At 37.8% G+C, this 20,228-nt stretch overlaps 1 protein-coding gene across 1 annotated transcript in view; it reads right to left on the reverse strand.

The window, feature by feature from the left end:
• Nucleotides 1–20,228, reverse strand: part of rxrab (retinoid x receptor, alpha b) — an 87,240-nt gene that overhangs the window by 11,747 nt on the left and 55,265 nt on the right. The window contains exons 4-8 of the mRNA XM_079816114.1: nucleotides 17,832–17,982; nucleotides 15,991–16,170; nucleotides 8,073–8,236; nucleotides 2,214–2,343; nucleotides 1,442–1,574 (exon numbers count right to left, since the gene is read on the reverse strand). Coding sequence (XP_079672240.1) covers nucleotides 1,442–1,574; nucleotides 2,214–2,343; nucleotides 8,073–8,236; nucleotides 15,991–16,170; nucleotides 17,832–17,982 — 758 coding nt within the window. The remainder of the gene's footprint in view (nucleotides 1–1,441; nucleotides 1,575–2,213; nucleotides 2,344–8,072; nucleotides 8,237–15,990; nucleotides 16,171–17,831; nucleotides 17,983–20,228) is intronic.

Raw genomic sequence — 20,228 nt, forward strand, 5'->3', positions numbered from 1 at the left:
TAGGAGTTAAAACGAAATCGGAATTGAGAGGAACAGAAACTAAAATTCACTGGATGTTCATATACTGTTTCACCACTAGATGGGAGAAAATATCACACAGTGTAGCTTTAATTACCCTATAAGTTCAATTAAACCATTGGAACATGGGGGGGGGGGGGGGGGGGGTATATATTTCTTTTATATATGAGGAAAGAACAAAACACAAAACTTCGTTACGGTATTATCTGACAAAATAATTTAGCAAAAATGTCAAACTACTGCAACAGGTTTTATTCTACTTGGCAAAAAAATGCATTAAAAAACAAAGAGCCCAATTTTAAAAACCTGAGCGCATGGTCTGAAGCGCATGGCGCAGGTGCCCTTAGGGCGTGTCCGAATACACTTTTGCTAGTTTTTTAACGACGGAAAAAACAGTCGGCATGCCAGGCGCATGGTCCAGAGGGTTGTACCTAGGGCGTAACGTTACGTGCAATAAACCAATCAGAGTATTATCTCCCATTCCCTTTAAAAGCCAGTTGCGCTTGCACCATGGCGGATTCGCTATTTACATGGCGGAAAGACTGAACGCTTCTCCAGAGAGGAATCCTTTTATTTTAATATTTAAAAATGTTTATGTGCTGCTGCGGATCCCTGTGTGTGTAATAAGCAGAGTGTATGCGTGTTGTGCACCCACCTATAGGCGCATATTACTAACGCACCCTTTAAATAACACCAGAAATACTGAAATAACAAGTCAAATTTCATTTTTAATAAGTCATTTTCAGTTGCCTCAGAATAGCAACCCGCCAACAATGCGCCTGAACACACCTCGTTTTCAGACCAGCATGCCCATGGGCGAACAGATGGGCATGAGTGCATTTGCTATTTAAACTATGTATGATAGGGCCCAAAATCTCACAGGAAAAAGCATACATTGACTATTAATATTAATATGAATTAATAATGTTTTGTTAGTTCTCTCTTTTTTTTGCATGTGTTCATAATTTGTTTGTTTGAAAGCATGGGCAAAAATTATGTCTGCACTATTTGGCATGTTTCATTGCATTATCACAAATAAAACAATTGACTCCAAGCACAACTATGCAATATGCTTACAAAATCTGTAATACATTTTTAATAATATTTGAATAAAGAGGGTAAAGATGTCAATTGTCCTAGGCCGGACATCACTTTTGGCCACTACTGTAGATCTGACTTTAATGTTTACTAAGTTATTGTTAAAAATGTATTCCCCTATGGAGGAAATGAATGGGGTTTTTACTACTGGAACATGACTATTGCACTCTATAGTTTTTAAGTTGTCATTTTTGTCATTCGTAAGCTTGACAGCCCCAGTCCCCATTTACTTTCAATATATTGTAAAGAACATCCAAAATATTCTTCAGAAATTCACCTTTGACGATACAAGCTCAGACTTTTTTCTCTGAAAGCTTGGACTAACCTGTCGAAGATGGCTCCCACACCGGCAGTATGTGCACTGTTTCTATGGACGTGAAGGCCTGTAGCTAATAATATCCCATCTTTCACAGCTATGGACCGATGCGAAAAAGAGGCAATCAGAAGTTCATTCCACCCTAGCAACAGAGGACAGGAGCACAAAAGCACATTGATAAGCGAACAAACAAACAAAGGTAGTAAGAAAGGGAGCAACACATCTACTTTGTATCTGTGTGTGTGTGTGTTGGATTTCTCTGCTGTATTTGTTTTCTCATATAGCTCAATATCAACTTAAGTTGTATGTTCTTAATAAATTGTCACAGTTTCATATGCTACATTCCAATTTCTGAGACTCTGAATTAAACACACTGAACAGAAAGACACTGAGAGTTTGGTTGTCCTCAGGCAACCTACAGCCTAATGAAATAAATGCAACATGTGAGCACGGCGAGAACAATCTATCCTCTTATTCTCGCTCCATCATTCTTTACAGAATAAGTACTCTCACTCCAAGATAATGAGATGGAATTCCTTCTTTAATCGATGCTATGGCCCAAGGCTGGATCAAATGTATCTACGAATCTGTATAAATGCTTCTGGAATAGACTGTAATGTGAAATAACCACAAACATACTCATTTCATTAGCTTTTTTCAGCTGTGACTTCATAGCTGGATGAATAGATGTAAAGAAAACGGGTCATGTTAGGTCGATGTCTGCATGACTCAAAAAAAGAAATGAAAAAAGAAAGCGTTCTGTGTTCATTTACTGACGCACCTGCTCGCAGGAGGATGACTTGATCGTCCAACGGGAGATCGGAAAAGTGAGGTATCCGCTTGGCCCACTCCACTAAGGTAAAGAGTTGCTTGTCAGCTGCTTGGCAGATGTTTGTTACAGGGTCATTGGGCTAGAGAGAGAGAGAGAGAGAGAGAGAGAGAGAGAGAGAGAGAGAGATAGCTTTCCTGTCAGTAGCCTTCCTGACTATATACAAAGACAAGAAAAATCAAAAATGAGTTCTCTGTTGTCTCAGTTGTTTTCCCTAGACAGCAATGGAGAGGAAACTTTTGCTTTGGTCTGATTCTTTGATTTTCTTCAGGGAAAACGAGCGCTTCGCCCTACATTTAATAGTTTAATATCCTGTTTCACTTACATATTGGAATTAAAGTATGGAAGGAAGATGGGTTACAAATGCCGTTTCTTTTTTTATATTTACTGAGTGTTACTTGTTCCATGTTTATTTGTACTTTAATGTTGTATAATGTTGTATAGTTTCCTGTGTCTAGGTTTGTAGTCCTTTTGTTTCACTGGTTCCCCTTGTTTGTTGCCATAGTGATTTATTACCCACACTTGTTCCTTGTCAAGCCCTTGTTACCCTGTAAATGAAGAGTTCAGATGCAAAAGCCGCTAAACGCCACCTCCGTCAAAATGAGATAATGATATTGAGCGAATGCTCTCCACACATAGTATACTTTCATCAAATGCTTTCACTTCAGATCCCCTAAATCCCAGCGTCAGCCCATTCAGAACCGGTTAACGCCACTTCCCTTTGTCAGAAAAAGTCCACAGAAACCAATCAGAAGACGTGAATCAAATCATATGATTTCAAGATGAATAACGTGTGCTTATGAGCCAGCTTTAAATTGCCGCACTTAAAGTGTTTTGTCCATTGTTACAGTTGCAATGACATGATTTTGCGAGTAGCAAGTAAACAAAACAGCGTTCCTTGTGCTTCTGTAAAACACGTTCCTTGTGCTTCTGTAAAAGTCTGACAGAAACGGACGTGGCACGCACTTGCATCACAGCCAATTACTGTGGATCAGTTTCTTTATTGTTACATATTTAATTCTGCTTGCATCATTTTCAATGTTTCCAATTGCATCTTTAGTGATTATTCAAGTGTTTGTATTGTTGTCCAAAGAGGTGGACTTAGAGGTTTTTGCAACAACAACAAAAACACATGGACTTAGCTGGTTTGGCAGCAAAGTCTGACTTGACTAAAGTGACATTTTTGAAAATAAGGCATTTCAATGACTGTCTAATAACCTTTTTTATTGCCATTAAAGAGAAATGACTAAACCTAAACATACAATTTAAAAGAAAACATGTCAGACGGACTTAGAGGTCTTTTTTGCATCTGAACTCTTCATATTTATACTCCAGTGTTTTCTTTGTTCAGTGTCGCATGCTAATCTTTTGAGATTAACATATGAGGTTAACATATTATATGAGTCAAATCTCTTTTACTACTGTTTAAAAGTTTGGGGTCTGTAAGATTTTCTTTTTTTTAAATGAATTAATTTATTCATGAAGGAAGCATTACAATTGATAAGGGGCTGTGTAAAGACATACTGTTACAAAATACTTATTTTTCAAATATATGCTGTTCTTTTGAACTTTCTATTGATCATACGAATATAAAAAAACAACACAACTGTTTTCAACAGATAGTAATAAATGTTTCCTGAGCACCAAATCAGCATATTAGAATGATTTATGAAGGATCATGTGACACTGAGGACTCGAGTAATCATGCTGAAAATTCAGCTTTGACATTACAGGAATAAACTACATTTTAAAATATATTGAAATAGTAAACAGTTATTCTAAATTATAACAATATTTCACAATATTACTGTTATTTTACTATAATTTGGATCAAATAAAGGCAGCATTGGTGAGCATAAAAGTATTTCGAAAACGTTTTAAAAAATCTTACCGACCCCAAACTTTTTGTGCTTTTGGACATTTTAATGAGAATGCAATAAACAATGCAGGAATATGGACAAAATGTATTTGCAAACTCTGAAACAGCGTTCGGGTGTCATTGACTTCACTGCGTGACCTGTTTTGCCTCATCTGCATTCTGCAAAGATATCACAGAGAGAAACTCAACTGTCAAACTCAGTGATGTGAGTGGAAAATGAACAGATATCTTGTGGGAAGTCTTGTGGAAATCATTCCTATCATTTTCCCAGATTGAATATTTGTATTCCCTGTTTAACTCTTGCTCTCTAAAAGCCTTTCCTTCTGCTTGAATAACCCAAGCTCTCCAGCCCAGAATCAATCAGGACAAGCACTCTTGAACCAACATGGCATGTCAGAGATATTCTGCTGTTGTCATGGAGCAAATTCTGTCCCTGTAGGATCCCAAAATTACATCATCACTGAAGCATCATCATCATCATCATCATCATCTACCCAGAGCAGAAAGCTCTTCCATTTTAGTGGTAACATACCCTTGTGAAAAAGAAGTAGGGGAGAGCGGGGCACAACCTAACGCTTTTTGACTTTCTCAGTTTGTGTAAATCCACTTGGGGTTCAGAGTATGTATTTTTCCCACATTAATTGCACACAAGTCTAGTACAATTATGTGGTTTTGTTTCATTAATACAGTGTATACTTTTTTTCTTGATTTACCCCGAAAGAATGGAAGTGAAATGTGACAACATGCCCCGTGTGAGGGGCACATTGTAACATGACCAAATGCTTAATATGTTTAATATTATATCAGGTAACAGCTTAATATGTTACCTGATATAATAATGGCATTTTTTAATCATTAAAAATATTAGCATTTTTGAGTTTGACTACAAACACATCGCTAAATACAGCTATGCAGCATAATTCAAAACATAATAATAATGAATAATTTCCGAACATTGACTCTCAGTCATTATTCACTCTTTTCTCATGGTTTCTCAAAAGAATTCATAAAAGTATAGAATATAATGGCATATTTCTAAAAGGGGCTCATTGTAACGCAGTTTTATAACGCACCCCATCTGCGCAACTGGGATTTAAACTGCGGCTCGTGTCTTCTGCTGTTAGATCAGCATTAAAGAACGATCTCAACTGTTAAATAACAGATTAAAGATTAAAATAATATCAGATTTGTCTGATATTTTAAATAAACACAAAAAACAGAGATGAAACATAAACTTAAGTTAGAAATTTACTTTAGCTATGGTTAAATACATGTTCAGTTATATCTTCCAGAGATTTTTTAATTTTGGCGCTATTTTTTCTCTAAATAATGTTGATATGGCAACTAGTAAATACACTAGGTTTCGTCATTCTGGCATTTGTGGAAAGGGTTAAAACGTGCGTGTTACAACTAACCCAGCGTTAGGTTGTGCCCCGCGCTCACCTACTCTTTACTTCCTTTTCAAAGAGCACTGGAAATAATATTCTTTAAAAGAAAATAGCCAACTTGTTTGAAACTAATGTATGTTTTAGACGGTTAACTGCTTCTTAATTGTAATTAAATGAAAATGTATTATTGTTTACATTTAAATTAAATGCAACAGCTGAACTGGGTTTTTTGACCCACTTACTGTAAGTAGGACTTTAGTACATCTTTATATGTAATTTTAAAATTAAATGATTGCCTTTGAAATGTGGTTAAATCATACTGCCAAGTTTACTGACAAGCATTTAAATGGATAGTTCACCCAAGTAGGTTGTTCCAAACCTGAATGAATTCAAGTGAACACAGAAAAAGATTTTGAAGAATGTGGGTAACCAACAGTTGACGGTAGCCATTGACTTCCATATTTTCCCTACTATGGAAGTCGATGGCTACCAATTACAACAAGTTGACAGTGAGTAAATTATGACAGAATTTAAATTTTTAGGTGAACTATTCCTTTAAGGAAAACTAAAATGGAATTTCTACTACATCTATTCTATTCTATAAACTTTTGTCATGTATTTAAATATATTTATAATACACATTTGTAATGATGAAGTTGCAATGTAGTGCATTTAAAATATGTTACATTTAAATGTAATACTGAATAACACACTACAGTTAAAAATGATAATGAAGTATTTTAAATGTGCTTTAGTATGTTAGTCATCAAATCAAAATAAAGCATGACAAACAATGTACTTTAAAGTAAAAATGTTCTTCTTATATAATGACAATGTGCACAAAAGTATGACAATTGTGAAAGTGTACTCTCACTTAAAGGAGTCATGAACTTGTTTTATTGTTTTATGTTTCCTGTGGTGCACTTATAATGCTAGTATGAATTTTACATAAAAAATTGTCATAATTTAGAAATAAAACCGCCCTCTGATTTGAATGCTCTGTTTGAATGGGCGTGTCTGCTGAGACTTCAGTGTAAACGCCCACTGCTGTGATTGGCTAACATCTTTGCATATGAAACAGCTGAGTATTACTGTCGAGTCCATATCATAAAAGTCTGTTTGCAAAGCCTGCGCTGAAATTGCGACTGATTTACCAAAGAATCCAAAGTGAAATGTACCGAATACAAATAAATAAAGCTGATGGTCTCAGTTTATTTATTAAATAAATAAACAGAGACATTCAGATTGTTGAAAATAAATAACCACATTCCTAGCAGTAGGATCCTTTGGAAGGTAATGTTATTTGTAGTCCATCCTGTATCGCTCTTCTCTCCTCGTCATCTCACTAACACGCCAATGTTGCAATGATGAAGTAGGCGTTGATTTTCATCTGCAGAGGCAGTCTTTCACCGATCTATAGGAACATTCCACAGTGAGTCGTTATCTGGGCTTGGTTACAATGCAAGTTGTTTTTTGACTAACAAGGAAGTTTTCAGTTCTAAAACTTACAAGATATTCTTATAGTATGATGACCTCTTACATGTCAAAACTCAAGGAAAATTTGATTTCTTAGTTCATGACCCCTTTAAGTACACATAAGTGGCCTTTTATTTAATTAATATTATATTATCTGCAAGTAAATTTTTTTTAATACACTTTTAAGATTTGAAGTACACTACAAGTGCACATTCCATACAATTACGCTCACTTCTTTTACACAAGTGTATTCATGAGTGCTCAGTTCATATCACCACCATACTCAAATAGCATAACAATAAGATATACATCTTGCTTAAAAGTCTCCTATTCTGCACGGCTTTCATTTAAGAACGTCACGTCTTAACAGATTTCCAATCAACCCAAGAGGAACTCAAATTCATTAGAGCCCTATTCATGTGAGAGGACCTTCCCCAGGGCTCAAGGACGAACACACAAACAGCCATTAAAAAACGACTGTGGGGGAAACAAACAATCTGAAAATACAAAGTAGGGAAGACAAAGCATATGCCTCTTTTTCCCTGACCTCTACCTGATTTAGAGCTTACAGCTGCACAAAACAGAGGACAAATGTGCACAAGGCATAAATATACACAGCGCTAGCTAGCCTCGGTGTGTCAAACTGACATGGTTAATGGCTGAAGCTCTTATCTAGTGACATGACAATGTGCTTCTTCTGCAGTATGTCCCCTCTCGAGGGGTCTGTACAGAGGCCTTCAAAGCCAAAGTGCATTGCTATGTAGCTGAATCCATCCACTGGGAGTGGGATCGTAAAAATAGCCCTTCTTATTCACAAACAGAAATACTTGTATCTGCATCTGACTTTTTCTTGGACATCTGCAAACCTCTTAAAACTGTCTTTTCGTATATATCTGCAGGCAGGCTGGAACCTTTCTCTAGTCTTGACATTCAGAAAATGATCAAGCCCGGCCAGCTCACTGAGGAGCAATTGTGAAGTGTAACTCTGAAATGGCACTTCAGACGAGCCAAACGTTCTCCATAAGTTGAATGTCACTGAGTGTGATTTAGAGGGAGAGATTGGCTTACAGAGTTGGCAGGCGGACTCAGGTTGGCCTCCACGTAGGTCTCCGTCTTTGGTTCGACTGCCAGTTCGGCATCCAGAATCTTCTCCACGGGCATGTCCTCGTTGGCACAGCTGCCGAATTCAGCCTCGCTCCGCTCCTTCGCCCGCTGCCGCTCCTCCTGAACGGCTGCACACGTGCACATACAAAATTAGAACGGCTTGCATGTGTGACATGTACAGGTACATACACAAACAAAACCGTGACCTTGTGCACAAAAACACGCAGCTGCTTTTGGTTTGCTCTTAATCTACACATTTCCACAAAAACAGCTCAGGCTGTTTTTCATCGAGCTGCAAATGCATCCAGCCCATTATTCATCGACTTCAGAGGCTGAAAGTTGAGGAGGTCATTCTACGTTTGGCATGACGTTATTAGTAATATATATTCTGCTTTTTAAAATATGTGTATTTTATTTGGGTACGATCCAGTGCAAACATGATTCTGTGCTCCATTCAGTCTATGGGCAAAGTCATGGGCCATAAAACCGTCCTTCTAAAACTTTTGGTCAAACGATTAGTTATGCAGGTTGACAATGTATTGGTGTGTGTGTGCCACATTTGGGTGAGCATCTGTGTGTTGTGTACACAGCGTGCACGTTTGTTTGGCCTGGTTTAGAGGGGGAGCCAGGTCTAAACCACACAGTCGGTCTACTGTGGTCTGGACCTGGTGGAAATGAGCCCCGTCTGCCTCGCTGTCAGGCTGTGGAACATTTCAGCTTTTCTTTCTGTCTGTAAAAGCCCTGTTTTATGACACTCTCTCTCTCTCTCTGTTCAACAGAAACCGCTAGCAGATCATGAGGGGAATTCTTGAGTAGGAGCAGCAGAGAGCCGTGGAGGTCAGCTGAAGGATAAAGCTTTACTCCAGGAGTCACTGAGAGGTGAAGAGAGAGGCACAAGGAAATTATTTTAGCTTTATTGTCCTCAGAAACAGAAAGACAGAGAGAGTGGCTTGTGGGGGAGAAGTGTGTCAGGTTACCTCTCTCTCAGAGGCCTCAGTATAGGGGGTCCAGCCCTCATGTCCAAGACCATTTTAATAGCTTGAAAAATATACCTAACATTTTATGACATGACTTTTTCTACCCTTTTGAGAACAGATTATAAACAAAATTGATAGCACAACATAACGAACATGATAACATAATTCAGCTGTCTTCCATTGAAAAATGTCATAATGCAACTTATGTCTGATATAAAGAAATTGATAAATGCAATCAGTTTTCACATGCTAAACTTGTTTTACTTTGTATCACACTGTAATGGTACACTACCGATTGTGACTTATTTTATTGTACTTTTCTACAGTGTGTTTTTGGTTGAGCCTTGGGGTCCGTTCTTCGTACCTTGCTTAATACATCTGAGATGATTTGACAGATTTTTGACACATTTCTGAAATGTGTGTACGTGTGATTCGGAAAAACGAACCTATGCACAAAAAAACGTGTGTACGCCTCTCTTTCGCATGTGAAATAGCCTATATAAATCGCAAATGATCTTGAAATTGTGCGAAGCTGAATGATTTCAGATATCCGCCTTGTAAACGCACCCTAATTAATATCATTAGCATATAAAAGAGCACCATTCAACGTCCAAATCTTTCACTTGAGACTAGCTGCAAGAAAAATAATTTTAGCAAGGCCGAAATCGGGGTCCTGCTAAATAATGCTACATAATTTAACTTCTATGCCGTGTAATTATCCTAACAGGGTTTTGAAAAAACATGCAGGCTATATGTTTTATTTTGAACAAGTAGCCTAGAATATTCTTTTAATCGATTCATTTGTACAGTTATTTTTTTAGTGATGCACCGATCATGATTTTACATGGCCGATTCCGATGCCGATTTTTTTCAAGAAAACTGGCCGATTCCGATACCGATTTCCGATTTTCTTTTTTACACAATAAAAGAACAAAAGTATACATGAACAAGATGTTTATTTGGTATTTAACAGGTTAAATTGGCTTTTGGCTAATGCAAACAAGTCCGCAATCTGAAATTAACAGGAAATTTAATTGGAAATTAAAAGGCTGAAAGGTGAAATTAAAGGCAACAACTGCATATTCTGCAATACAAACAAATATGTTACTTAAATCAGCATTTGTTTTTAAATTCAGTGTAAAGAAAAAAAAGTATTTACCAGTGAAATTAAATAAAACCAAAGTATATAATTGTTCCAAAATGTTAAATCAAATGATGTTTAGTGCAACAAAAAAAACTAAGATGCTACAGCAGGTGCTTTTTAAATCAAATTAAGGCAATGTAATTTTAAGGTAAAATAAAAATGATCATCCTATTGGCTACAGAACTGATAGTATTTCATTTCAAAAGTGCATGCATGTTCTTCTTTAGGCTACAAAAATAAGTATTTCGGCTTTGTCACAAGTTAGTCTGTTTCGTTCTCATCTGATCCAACACGTGAGAAGCTGAGCTGAACAAACGCTTATCTGCTCGTGCAGGGCGCGGAGAGGTAAGCTCGCGCAACTTCAGCTCGCGCAGGAAAGCGGCTCTTCATTCCCTTCAGTGGATCTCGTCTCTTCGTTCAGTTCTCAAGTTTCCGTTTGTAACACACAAGTGACATGTTCGCGAATGATTGCAATATAGGCGTATGTGCACGCGGGCGCACTTCCGGAAAAATCGGCAGAAAAATACAAAGAAAACCGGTTCCGGCTTTTGGCCGGTCAACCGGTGCATCCCTATATTTTTTTACTTTTACTTTCAGTTTGTTTGTTTTATGAATTAAGGTTTTTTATAATCAATGTTGTAATTAGCAATTCATTTAATTTTTAATTCAATTTGAAGCAGATTTGTTACGTGACAGCATTAATTCAAGTTTCTTAAGGGTCAAGATCAAGTTATCTGCATCTTCTGTGCCGCATCAAGTCACTCCCATATCCATCATCACTCAAATTAATGCACGGCTCAGATTAACGTTACAGCATGTGTGTAAGATTCCAATAACATTATAAAGTAATTATTTTATCAAAAATAAATCTCTCAATCAAGTTGCTGTGTCTATAGTATTATACAGAACATTATAATTGTCAGGGTTCTCTGATAGCTCTGTCTGTTTTGTCATTGTTTAATGTGTCTTTGTTTATGTTGTGCTGGAATAGGCTACATGGCTCTGTCTTGGTTTGTGTTTGCCATGTGCTCCTTGTGTCCTGCCTCCTTGTTTCCTGTTACCACGCCCCCTTGTTTAGTCCTTGTCTAGTCCTGGTTAATTAACTAATTGTGTGCTCACCTGTTCCTTGTCTGAGTGTGCTCACCCTTTCCTCATGTTCTCTGCTCCTTGTTTGTCTGAGTGTGTTCACCTGTTCCTCATGTTCTCTGCTCCTTGTTTGTCTGAGTGTGTTCACCTGTTCCTCATGTTCTCTGCTCCTTGTTTGTCTGAGTGTGTTCACCTGTTCCTCATGTTCTCTGCTCCTTGTTTGTCTGAGTGCGTTCACCTGTTCCTCATGTTTTCTGCTCCCTTTCTTAAGTGTGTTCTTTCCCTCATGTGTTGCTGGTTTGTTATACGTTGTACCATACATACCATTGCTAAGTGTTTGTGCCGCCTTTCGGTCTCGTCTTGTTTTCTGTGTCTCTAGTTCCTGTCCTGCAAGTAGAGATTCCCTGGCAGCTTGCTCTCCTTGCCTAGCTGCAAGCTTGGTGAGTTTCCTGATAAGACCTGACTGCATTGCCCTAGGATTCCTGGTATCCTCTGGTCTCATGCTGCTCTGTCAGAACTTCAGTCTACCACCTTCTGGAGCTAGTTATAGTGGCTGCTCTTCCTGCCTGTGATTGTACTCCTAACCCGCCTACTGTTTAGACTGTGTTCACCTCCTGACCATTTCTTGTATTTCAGCTGTTTGTCAATAAACCCCTGATCACTCATTCCTGCATTTGAGTCCTCTCTCATAGAACTGTGACAATAATATTATTGTCAAATACATTTTTATATTAATCTTATCGTTATTATTTAAAATGATCATTGCCCCTGGTTCCGTAAGGAACTCTCGTAATAAAGTAGCAGTGGTTGGGACAAAATGTAAGTATCAACGCTGCCTAAAAAGATGCAATCTAATCCTGTTTACATGAAATAACCCTGCCCGCGAGTAGGTTTAAGCTTCCGGACCTGTTGCAATGACAGCAAGTCCAGGATGAGCGTTGAAGAACCAAACAATCCAAGATCATGCCAAATCATCAACAATCAAATCCAGCTAACCGAGTTAGCCACATACGAAGAACAGATCCCTGGACAGAAGCAACTTTAGTGGAATGTATATTAGTTATATTTCTGAAAAGTGCACCCCCAACTTTGTGGTAAAACAAAAGGATAAAGCTTCAATGATATCTGGCTACTGGGCTTTAACTAGATCAGAAAAACATGTTAAAAGAATTAGAAGGAACAATAAGAGGTTCATTTTAAAATCATTAATTTGAAATTGATTATTACCATTTTCATACACGCATCATTGATCGGGACCCCAATCTTATACACAGAACATGAGGGATAGTGCGTATTTGAAAAACAAAAACAAAAAAAACATGCCTCTCAGCTATTGGAATGTTCTCATACATGTAATATTCTGAATAAATTACTTGTAAGCCTACATTCTATTACCACTATTCGTTATTGGAAATGCTGGAAATACAATCTCTTGCCATTTAATTCAATTCCTTTTAGATGATTCTAGACTTAAAATGCATAATTTAATCAACACACTAATCAATCTCATTTATTTCCTTCCCAAACAGAATACAGGAGTGCAATGAACTGCAAATTGTAGGCCACTGGTGAGTTCAACCACCTGTGCCATGTGTTGATTAATGTTTATTTATTTTAAGTCTGTAAAAAGATCCTCTCCTAAAATGTGTTTCTTTGATAGTTTGACTTTTCAAAACTGTCTGTGTCTCATAACATTTATACTTACTTTCATTTGGATATAATACAAATGAACATTAGATATTCAGAATAAGGTGATTTCATGAAACTGGAATTGTGTTTGACCAGGTTAAAGGAATAGTTCACCCAAAAAAGAAAATTATCCTATAATTTACCTCAAGCCATCCTAGGTGTATATGACCCTCTTCTTTCAGCCGAACAATCAGAGTTATATTAAATAATATCCTGGCTCTTCTCAGCTTTGTGATGAGTTTTTGAAGCTTCAAAAAGCACATCCATCCATCATAAAAGTAATTCATATGACTCCAGTGGGTTAATAAATGCCTTCTGAAGCAAAGTTATAGGTTTTTGTAATCGAAATATCCATATTTAAAACTTTATAAATCGATGGCTTCCGGCATGTTCATGAGAGGTCGCATTCCGGCAGACAGGTGACCTTTGACCCGACGTATGATGTCATATGTTGGGTCAGAGGCCACCTAGTCTCAGCCTCAGACATCACGCACACGGACCGTTGGCTGAATGTCTGATGCATATGGCATGCTTATCTGGGCTGCGTTCAGCCCCGACAAAACGTTGCAAAAAGTATTTTTAAACGGAAACGGTGCTGCGTTAAACACCCTGTTCTGATGACGCAAGAGTTGCAACTATGGCAGCTTTCTTTGTGTTCTTTTTGAAGAATTTTCGGAGCATAATAAAATCGGTATAAATATGTGTTTAATACTGCAAAATACGCTCAATGTTACAGTCACTGCCCTTGCCGTCCAGAATAAAAAAGAACATCCCCATCCCATTTAATTAACTGTTTTATCTCCTGGTAATCAATTCTAATTTAAATAATTTTGTTTCTAGATCTTACACTCTAAAAACTGCTGGGTTGCTTTAACCCAAATTTGGGTCAAATATGGACAAACCCAACCTTTGGGTTAAATGTAAAATTTTAACCCAACGGTTGGGTTTGTACATATTTGACCCAAATTTGGGTTAAAATAACCCAGCATTTTTAAAGTGTACTTTTTAATACCTTTTTATTTTCTTTCTCATTTTTATGTAAAGCACTTAATTACCATTATGTATGAAATTTGGTATATAAATAAACTAAAACTGAAGCTAAAAATATAAACAACTACATCATCATGTTGATATGCTATATTTTTACTATAAAACTCTTACAACAAACATGTCTTGTAAAATCTTCAATTGTTGCGTATACCAGAGTTTCCGCTAGAAAAAAATGGTGCCGGTCAAAGTGACCGGCAGAGGTTTCGTTTTCCGGACATTTTGATGATATGCCGGTCAAATATCGCCTCTTAATTATTCAAGTTGAGGAAAACTGAAAGCAGTTTATGTAACTTAAAAAAATGACATAATCAGGCCGTATATGCAACATGTTTATTAGCCTAACTTTCAAATAGACGGGAAAAAAAACATGAACGTCCGATTGGCGTCAATCAACCAATTTTTTTTACTATGGTTTCACATTTCATAGTTTAACAAACCAACCCCCCTTCCCCACATAAAATATCCGAATATAGCATTGTTTTTACTCAAGCAAATTTAATTATAAACTCAGTATGTCTCATTTAGTTGGTAACATTTAAATTGGCCACCGTGTAAATGACTCCTTGTCAAATGAACTTGAACAAACAAATGACTAGGCCTATAACATTGTCTCGCGGCATTTTTGGCTACTTTTTACGCTTTTTTGCAGTGCTGAATTGTGCAGCTGCCGACTTAAAATCAAAAGTTCCCAGTGTCTCTCCACAACTTGCAATGCGCATAAGCCGCGTAACCTTGTTCTCCGCAAGGCGACTTCGCTGCTTCGTCTTGATCCGATTCTGCAGTGAGAACCCCCTCTCTGCAGGAACACTCGAGACAGGGATTACACAGGCTATCTTGGCGAGCTTGGTCCACTCTGGATACATTTAGCTGAAATCACATCTGAGGACTTCGCAGGCTGTGGAGAAATGCAATCCTCCATAGCCACGGAGGGCATCACGTCGCAGGCTTACGGTATCGATAAGAGGAGCGGTGTCCGCAGACTCAAGGCTTGTAAAATGGCAAACAATCCTTCTGATCGCTGGTTCTGCATATTCTTGGAGAGCTATTTGTCAGATTTGGAGAGCTATTTGTCAGATTTTAATCTGAAATTTTAATCTGACAATTTGACCGAAAATATTTAATTTTTTCGGACATTTAATTTTTTTCCCGGCCAATGTCCGGTAATTACCGGACAACGGAAACCCTGGCGTATACATACTGAGCTGCAGCGGACACATTTGTAAACAACTTTACTTGGACCCATTGTGCGAACTGTCTCTTTAATACCGCGTGGTTTATATATATGTTGCTGCTGATTGGGCTGACATTTTTGACACACCCACCAAAGAAAAAACATATCTCAAACCCTGTTGCACACCGTTTCCAGGAAACATGTCGTTCAACCCGGAAACCGTAGCAAAACGTTGCAAACTGGTTTGAGCTGGTTTGAGCTTGAACGTGCCCCTGGAAACACTTCTTGAATTTCGAGGTCGTCATCTGATAGGCTGAATTCTACAGGATGTCCGCGAGACAAGTGTGTTGCAGTCTTTAACGGTCCGCCTGGAAAAAAATGCTGTGACGCCAAACTCCCTCGAGGAAGAAGAACGCTGTCGTGTTTACAACTGTGGCAATGAGCGCTTCTTGAATGAATCATTTATAGATGCTCAATCATTTATAGTGTTAATGCAGGGACATCGACTTTAAATTTTCACACCGCTAAGCATGACGTGGAACAAAATGAACTGTGATTGGTTGCGTTACATGTCATTCAGACGTCCTCTTGGGTGATCCTTAACCAATGAACGTCAGTTTGAAGGTCTGGCTACACAAGACTAGAGGTCACCTAGTCTGGGTGAACTATTCCTTTAATGATTTTATGACCCATCTATAATCAGAATATGACCAAATTATCTTATTATTCAGAATTGTCATGTGTTCAAAGAAAGAAGCAACGCACCTTCTCTCTTCATTCCCATGGCTAAGCACTTCTGATAGCGACAGTACTGGCAGCGGTTGCGTTGGCGTTTGTCGATCATACAGTCCTTGTTGTCTCTGCAAGTGTACGTCAAATCCTTTCTCACCGTTCTCTTGAAAAAGCCCTTACATCCCTCACAGCTGTACACCCCGTAGTGTTTACCTGCCAGCAGACATATGCTTTAGTATTCTTCCCAGCAGGGTTAACTTTAATTGGCATTTAATATCAATAATTCAATAGCTGCACATCTGTTTTGTCACACATTACTCTGAAAGACAGAATATGTAGAGTGACCAATTTCATGACTGCAGTTTAACAAGAACAATAAAGCATAATATTAAACAGCACTCTGGAATACTTGATTATGATTGGTCAGTTGGGGCATACTGTGGCCGTACATTTTTGTATCCAGCTTTTTCCGAACAAGCCTACTGCGTTTTAGATTATGGGAGGAACTTCCAGTTTGGGGAAGTTGAAAAAGACTGAAACAAATAATTTCAAATCATAAGGCTGAGCTACAAATAATCCTTATCCATCAGTTTGACTGAATGAGCTATACAATTTCCTTCATGTTCTCATGTTCAAGAGAATAATGTAACGCTTGGTATTAATGTGATGTGGTATAACAAGAATATCTATGGCAAGAGCTCGTTTCAACCTTTGAACTGTTTTCCTCCTTATTATCTTCTTTTTTTCCTTTGTATTCTGCTGTTACAGTATGAAAAGGACAACATATACTGCACATTTGTGGTCCCTGATTTAATTTATCCCATTAATAATTCACTGGAATGCACTAAGAATAGTTTTTCTCCCCAAATCCTCATGTTTCTTTCCAGGTTTGTTTTAATACTTATGCTTTAAAATATAATTGTCTCCCCCTTTCCCTTCTAAACCCTATTAGCAGTGTTTACTGTAATGTTTCTAAAGCAGGTAAATACAATATTTATTGCCTGTCAAAATGACGGAAATCCCTTTGAAATATTATTACTCATTGTTCCAGTCAATGAACATTTTTGATTAAGGCAACGTGTTGCATAATACAGACATATATTAATACAGAGATATTTAACATGTCCATAATATTGCTGTGGAAATAATCAGGGATTATTCATGGTCTGTGTGGTATAATTTGTTAATGCTTTTGCACTTTTAAATGTCCTTTTAATGTTCGATGATTGAAGGGTAAGTCAAATAATGTCATCTCATTGTACCCAGACTCTGAAAATTTAAAGAGCGAGTCTTTCTCTGATTGTTTACAGTTTAATGGAAGTCTCTGCCATAATTCGCAAAAAGCATCATGGGGCATAGGAAAAGGTGGATAATGACTATTGAACTGTATATGTTATTCCTGGCAGCTAGACATGCTCTCATATCAGTCTGTGTGCTCTTTTGCCTCACATAATAAAATAAGTACTATTTTCAATCAAAACTAAATGTTATGTCTATTATTTAATATATATTATTATTTATTAATATAGATTTGCTGCTAATAGATTACTATGATAATTTAGCTATTTTGTTCTGTACTAACAGACACAATTTACGTATTGCACTGCAAAAAAAGGCTTACCTTATTTAGAAATGTTGTCTTGTTTCCAGTCAAAATATCTAAAAATTCATTTTACTTACCCCAGATAATTTTACTTGTTTTAAGCCAAATTCACTTAATTTAGAACTGGAAACAAGACAAAATTACTACGTAAGATAATCCTTTTTTTTCCCAGTGTGCATTAATAATTTTTTTAATTATCTAGGTATGTGTGCTCCAGTGTGTGTGTGTGTGTGTGTGTGTGTGTGTGTGTGTGTGTGTGTGTGTGTGTCACCTGATGAACGGTCTCCGCAAATGGCACAGATGTGTTTAGTGAATGAGAGGGATGTGCCTGTGGGCTGTGCTGGGACCTTCATCACCCCGTTCAGACCCAGAGGGGGTTTAATGTCCTCCGAACTACTGACTGGATTCATGGGCGAACTGAGCTAAAAAAAGAAAGAAAGAAAAAAACAAGATCAGATATCAAACCATTAAGCTGATAATAACTGAATCAACGCACTGAAGCCACCAAGGGATGTATCTGATGAAATACAGTAAAAACTGTAATATTGTGAATTGTCATATTTGTATGCTTAATATTTTTGTGGAAACATTTCAGGATTTTTCTGATAAATATAAAGTACAAAAGAACAGAATTTTTTGAAATGTACATATTTTGTAACATTTTAAATGTCTTTACTGTCTCTTGTGATCAATTTAATGCATCTTTGCTAAATAAAAGTATGAATTATTTTCAAACCCCAAACATTTGAATGGTAGTGCATAATTCCACATAAAAAGTGTCTGTTGGAATGGGATCAGTTACACGTGGAATTTATTCTTAACTACCCAGAACTAAAGTCACGCAAATTGTGATGATGGATGAGCTGACCTGTGAAAAACATGACAGACACACCTACAGGAAACATTACGACAAAAGAATGTTCACTATGTTTTTCTTTGTTAATTCGTGCGGGACAGACACATGAAACTATATAGCTTTCTGAAGAGAGGAAAACATTAAAATCATTCACCGTTAACAATTCTAAACTATTTCTAACCAAACAAAAAAAAACAAAGGCTAAGTCTATGATGTATGAGTCAAGTATTCAAATATACAGTAGTGTTGAAATGTCTAAATATTTTGAGGCAGACAGCATGACAATTTGCTTGAGGGAGAATTAGAGACTATTGTGTTCATTTAACAAAAACCCACTCCTGGCATTTCCACACCTTAAACTGTGTCAGCATTATTTTGTTTGCACTATCAAAGAAAACTCATGACATAAGCTTCTGGTTTATGACACATCCCCACACCTGAAGTCAGGGCTACCAATATAGATATGACATCAAAGTCCTTTATACATACTCTTAAGCCCAGAATCACCAAACCAACGGTCAGCCTTCGAGCCGTTTTTGAGGACTGTTGGGCGGCTTTAAAGGGGATACAGACATTCATGGTTAGCAACACAATGTGAAGCTTTTAACATGAAGCTTTCAATCCTAACAGCTTACCTCTTGGTTAAAGAATTAGAAAATAAAACAAATCTAAATGCAAATGCAGTCCACCACTGCACATGAAAAACTGTGCCATCCATGTACATACATACTGAACAAAAAGAAATACGGATGTGAATGTGATAGTAAAGCAGTGGCAGGAACCCAGATACATACCACTATGCACACACCAGCACATGTGTTTACACTCACATGCACCTGCACACCTGCACATACACACACACACACACACACACACACACACACACACACACACACACACACACACACACACACACACACACACACACACACACACACACACACACACACACACACACACACACACACACACACACACACACACACACACACACACACACACATCTACGCAAATAGATCTACCTGCCTCCTGCTTTTATTCGGATGCAGGCATGGCTCTTTTGACAGCCAAATCCTGGTGGGCCACTAGAGCGTACCCCCCCCCCCCCGCACACAAACACTATTTAGGGTGAACTGTAATTCAATATGCTCAGTGCCATGGGACTGGTAGCCTCTAGATTTAAACCAGAAGACAGAGAACAGACTAACAGTCTTACCTTTAAGCCCTGAAAGTCTCAGCAATCCCTAAAAGTGCACAAAAATCTACCAGATAAACTCGAAAAACCTAGACAACTGTTACTTGTGTTCACACTTGGCATGTATGGTTCTATTAAACCAAACATGGTGAAATTGCTCTGTTAGTGTGGTTCATTTGAATAAGTGTGAATGCTGCCAATCCGAACCCTGGTGCGCTCAAACAAGTGGACTGAGACCACTGAAAAGATGAGAGATGAACTCGGTTTGAATGAAATATGAATGCAACATGGACAAAAGACATGTAAACGAACCAAAAAACGGGACATGAAGTGACAAGATGTGACCCTAAAAAGAACAGAATGCTCAAGCACCTGTTTTTTCTTGTCATAGTCGTGTTGTTGCCCATCTCAGTTCGGTACAGGCATCAGAACTGCGTCTCCTCGCAGCAGATCTTTGTGATGAAGGGATTCCTGCCGCTATTTTGACTACTTGTTTTGAACCTTCACAAGTTCTCAGCGGGTCAAAATACCATCATATGTAGGCTATGTACATACAACGAGCGCATATAGCCCAGCACACGGCATTGTTTTGGATGTTCGGTAAGTTCCGTCGTGAA

The sequence above is a fragment of the Gobio gobio genome (genome assembly GCF_949357685.1).
Source record: "Gobio gobio genome assembly, chromosome: 4".
Classification (NCBI taxonomy): domain Eukaryota; kingdom Metazoa; phylum Chordata; class Actinopteri; order Cypriniformes; family Gobionidae; genus Gobio; species Gobio gobio.